Source organism: Nanorana parkeri, unplaced genomic scaffold (genome assembly GCF_000935625.1).
Source record: "Nanorana parkeri isolate BGI_ZX_2015 unplaced genomic scaffold, ASM93562v1 scaffold439, whole genome shotgun sequence".
NCBI classification, from domain to species: domain Eukaryota; kingdom Metazoa; phylum Chordata; class Amphibia; order Anura; family Dicroglossidae; genus Nanorana; species Nanorana parkeri.
In genome coordinates, this window is record NW_017306707.1 from 871,477 (window position 1) to 876,243 (window position 4,767).

General features: G+C 46.1%; 1 protein-coding gene across 1 annotated transcript in view; it reads left to right on the forward strand.

The window, feature by feature from the left end:
- The first annotated feature begins 1,741 nt into the window (after window positions 1–1,741).
- MSL2 (male-specific lethal 2 homolog (Drosophila)) overlaps window positions 1,742–4,767 on the forward strand; it is a 7,684-nt gene continuing 4,658 nt past the window's right edge. Inside the window, exon 1 of the mRNA XM_018560208.1 lies at window positions 1,742–1,983. Within this exon, the coding sequence (XP_018415710.1) occupies window positions 1,842–1,983 (142 nt within the window). The 5' untranslated portion in view covers window positions 1,742–1,841. The remainder of the gene's footprint in view (window positions 1,984–4,767) is intronic.

Below are 4,767 nucleotides of genomic sequence, written 5' to 3' on the forward strand. Positions count from 1 at the left end.
TTTAAATACAATTAAATTAAAATTATTAAATCAAAACAATCTAAAATATAAACAATCAACGTCCCCCCCTAAGCGGGCCGCGGTAGAATTATCAAACGTTGAGAGGTCCGCGGCGATAAAAAGGTTGGGGAGCACTGCTGTATGGCGTTCAGGTGATTCTATGACATTGATTGTATTTAATGTGGCTCCTCATTCTCCTTACTTGGTTTGGGGTTCATTGGACCGCATTGTGTCACACACACATACATGTTGTGTTATGTACAGGATAGGCAACCTTGGCACTCCAGCTGTGGTGAAACTACAAATCCCAGCATGCCTGTCCCTTGAACTCATGCCTATGAATGAGTCTTGCAATGACTCATGGGACATGTAGTTCCACACCAGCTGGAGCGCAGAGGTTGCCTCCCCCTATACATGCAGATACACTGAATACGTTTATGTCTGACACTCCTGTACAGACATTGAGAGGAATTTATCAAAACTGGAGTAGACAGAATCTGGAGCAGTTGCATGGGAACCAATCAGCTTCTTAGTCTTTGTCAAATCTTACCTGAGCAAACCTAAAGAGAGAAGCTGATTGGTTGCAACTGCTCCAGGTTCTGTCTCCTCCAGCCCCCCCATTCTATGTAGAGATGAGGGAAATAATCTGCAAAGCTGGACTGAGCAAATTCCAGACCAGCAGTTTACTGTGATGTGACAGTTCGGGCTCGGTTCGGTCTGTACATCACACCCGAAGGAGGGACGAGGGCGGATGGGTTCATATGAGGGACAGCCCGAACTCTGCTAATCATACAACGATCACTGGAATCCTGTATCATCCGGGAGCCGCTTGTGCCTCGACCTACATGCTGAACTCAGACCAGGCCCCGAAACCTTCCTGTGCCCAGCAAGTGCAGCCCACTGAAATTAATAATCTTCCTGCCTACACAACCCAGAGACAGCCGAAGCGCATGCGCGGTACCCTCCCCCAGCTCCTCCTAAGACAACCATGCCCCCTGCTCCCGGCCCCTCCTCTTCCTGTTTTCTACGCACGCGCCAACACGCTTTTCCATCAAAAGCTTTTTCCTCTGCCTGCCCTGCCCCCTTCTTCTCGGTCACGAGCAGTCCCGGAATGGTCGCAGGAGCGGAGGGAGGCCGAGCCCTCTGCACCTACACCGGAACTCTCTATACTATGGCCAGCGCTGACCTCCCGGCAACCCGCTACCATGTGAGTCCTGGAGCCGCCCAATGAAGAGGAGGATCCGACCGGTTGTCTTATTGCTGAGCTGCTTGTGTGTTTGATGCCGGGGCATTAACGCCCCCCTTCCCCCGGAGACAATGACCTGGGGATAAGGTGCAGGGCTGAGCGTATCCATGGTAACCAGTGCACCCAGGAATCATGTGATGCACATTGATCTCTATGGATGTTCTCCCCTGTTGGCTTGAAATTTCGTACTGGCTCCCAGGCCTGACCCCTGGATTCTGTTTAATTCACCCCCACCCCTAGGATAAGGTGCAGGGGACATGTGAGCTCTGGAAACCTCCCCTCCCAAATAAACTGGATTATTAAAAGGACCCCTTGTTTTATGATTGAGGGGGGGAGGGTGCTCGGATCATCCCATTGATCGCAGGTTTGGAAATGAGAAAACCACTTCTGGATATCCGGAGGATGCTTTCGTTTTTAATTCACTAGTTTTATATTCTTGTGATAGTCAAACGCCTTTTGTGGGATTCTGCAGCCAGAGGCTTAGTTCTGCTGCCCCCCTTTTTGGATTTTAGATGGATATGTAACAATAAAGAAAACAAAACCCTATTTGCATTGATTTTCTGTATGCTGGAGCCCGCAGGATAAGGAGTCTGCAATGAACCCAGTGAATGCCACCACTCTGTACATCACAGCAAGCCGACTGGTGCTGAACTACGACTCTGGGGACCCGCAAGCTTCAGCCGAGATCTGCAAGATGCTGCCTTTCTTCAGACAGGCTTTGGCCTGTTGTGTTTGCGGTGAGCCGGGGGGGGTGCGGGACCATGGGATGATAACTTTTAGGTTTAATGAAATGACTGCAGAGTCTTCTACTAAAATCTGTAGATGACTGTGGACAACGGAATTAATCCACTGCAGGTCTGGCAGCAAATGTCATGCTTTCATTTTCAAACTTTGCTTCTGTTTGCTCAGCAGCATGCGGGTTTACACATAGCCATAATCTTCATGTCATGGAAACTATCCTTTCACTTTTCTTTTTGAACTATATATATATATATATATATTATAACTCTAATCTAATGATCATTACATTGGTGCGCTATTTCTTTTGCCCATGACATGCAGTTCCGAGCGCTCGGCAGGTGTGCGTTTTTTTTTTTTTTACATTTAGCCCTGCAGTGGGCAAACAGCAGGACTAAATGTAGATCATGGATGCTGCCACTCATTTTGTACAAATGATCTGGGCAGCTGTACAGCCTGCTTGTTCTCCCCCGCCATGGTCTTCGGGGTCCCCTGCTTTTCTTGGGGACCGAGGACCATGGTATATGACTTCAGGATGGAGAGTGTGGAGCAGACTGGAGCGCTCTCTGTCTCAGCTGTCACACAAGCCGGGCTGCACAAGAAATCAAGCACAATGCTGGAGAGCATAAAGAGAGCCTGTCACCCCAAACGCTATCACATAGGGGCTTGTTAGCTTCTATGTGATGGCAATAAAGTTAAGTGAAAAAAAAAGTGATAGTCAAAACAAAACCAGGCACATCGCTGACACTGTCCTTCCTCCTGTAGGGTGGCTACTTTTGTTCCCCAGGGTCCCTTTGTGTCTTGTAAAGTAGTCACCGCTCCAAGGTCGCTCCCGTGATGGAATGCAATCTCACGTTTAGTTTACTAATTTGTATTGCGATTGTAGTCCATCACGGGAGCGAGCTTGGAAAGGTGACTACTTTACACATGGACCATGAGAAAGAAAAGTAGCCCCCTCCAGAAGGAAGGACAGTGTCAACACCAATTCAGAGATGATTTGAGGATACACAGACGAGTGATGCACAAAAAAGGTCCAATATTGTCAATAATTAAGGTACTTGAATGCAATTTAGGATTTAACTCCCGAGTTTAGTGTCACTTTAACTGTCAAGCAAAAGTGACGGTTATGGGTTTGGGTTGAACCGTATAACAATGAGTGGTGCTTGCATCCATCAGCTTTTATTCTTATGGTGTAAACCTTTTTTTTTATTTTCTAAAAGGGAAACCAACTGTAACTGCTTAAAACACATTCCCTGGAATTGGGCTTAAATGTGTTGGTTAGTTAAAGTCCATTTTAAAAATTACATGTCTATCTCAAAATACTCTGTCAACAGGCTGTCAACGCTGCTAGTTGATTTCACAGCAGAATGAACAGCGTTGTCGTCCTGGTACAGGAAGTGGGAACAATAACCCACCTGACAGTGTCATGATAAATCTATTACTGCAGGCACTCAAAAAACCTAGTTCTAGATAATGCTAGTGAGTGAGATTTTTCTTTTTCCATTTTTGCTCCTGGTTCCACTATAAGAATAAATAGGCTGCTTGGTGTCTCTGGTGTGGGGCCAGAGATTGAAAGTCTTGTCTTTCAAGATGCACTATCATGATTACAGACGGGATTACAGCTGACCCGATTTTCATTTTTTATCAGATTATTGTACCTGCAGCAATAAATCTGTTTGTTCAGCAGCACATCTCAGTTACGCTCATGTTGCCTGTTACTGTTCTGTCAGTTTAAAACACATTTATCAAGTCACTTTTTTCTGATGGAAAAAACAGTAAAATTCTTGAAGTGCATGGGGGGGGGGGGTAACGTTTTCCATTTTACAGTTATGCATTTTGCATACATATGGATACGTCTTCGGTTGTTGCTAGGGCTTTTGATTATTATAATTGAGCTTTTTCTAATTTTCCCAAAGGGGTTTACTGCTCATTTTTGTCTAAAGGACCTGTGTAAAGGACTTTTACTTAAATGATCCCCACTCTCACAGGTGCCAAGACCAGCACTCGCAACACGCACGCACAACCTTTCTTCCATGCACTAAGTGGAGGCCCACTGATGTCATGGGGTCTAATGCAGGGTCCATAGCTCTGCAAGCTCTGCGTTGTGCGTGAGGGTGCCAAGGGACATTCCACTAGCCGGAAGGGAGAGCGCCGTCCACCGGGGCTCTGGCAATTAGGTAAGTCCTCTGCGCAATACCCCTAGACCAGGGGTAGGCAACCGTGGCTCTCCAGCTGTGCTGAAACTACAAATCCCATCATGCTTCTGCCTCTGGGAGTCATGCCTGTGGCTTGCAATGCCTTACAGGATTTGTAGTTTCAGCACATCTGGAGAGCCAAGGTTGCCTATCCCTGCCCTAGACAAAGACAAGCAGTTAACCCTTGCAGTGTATTTTGTTTACCTGGAGATGAGTTTTAAACTTGCGCACTGCAGTAGTGGTTCCTTTGTTAGTTTTATTTGTATTCTTAGTTTATAACGTCTGGCGAAGATTATATGGCGGCACTTTTAAAGCACAAAAAACTTCCTTATTGCAGTCATACAAATGGCAAATGAGAGCACCGAAGGGAAACTTATGTAAACATTCATCTAGTGATGCCAAGTGCTGTAATCCTTTTTTACCAACTTAAATCCTCTTTCACTTAGAAAATGTAAGCTTTGTTAGTCACAATGGGTTATTTTATGTCACCATTGTTCCTCACACTGCTTCACTGAGTGAGCCTGAGCATGGTGTAAGACGGGGCTTGACCAATCCCAGGCGCCAGGTCTCCATGCATGGCGAATAGAA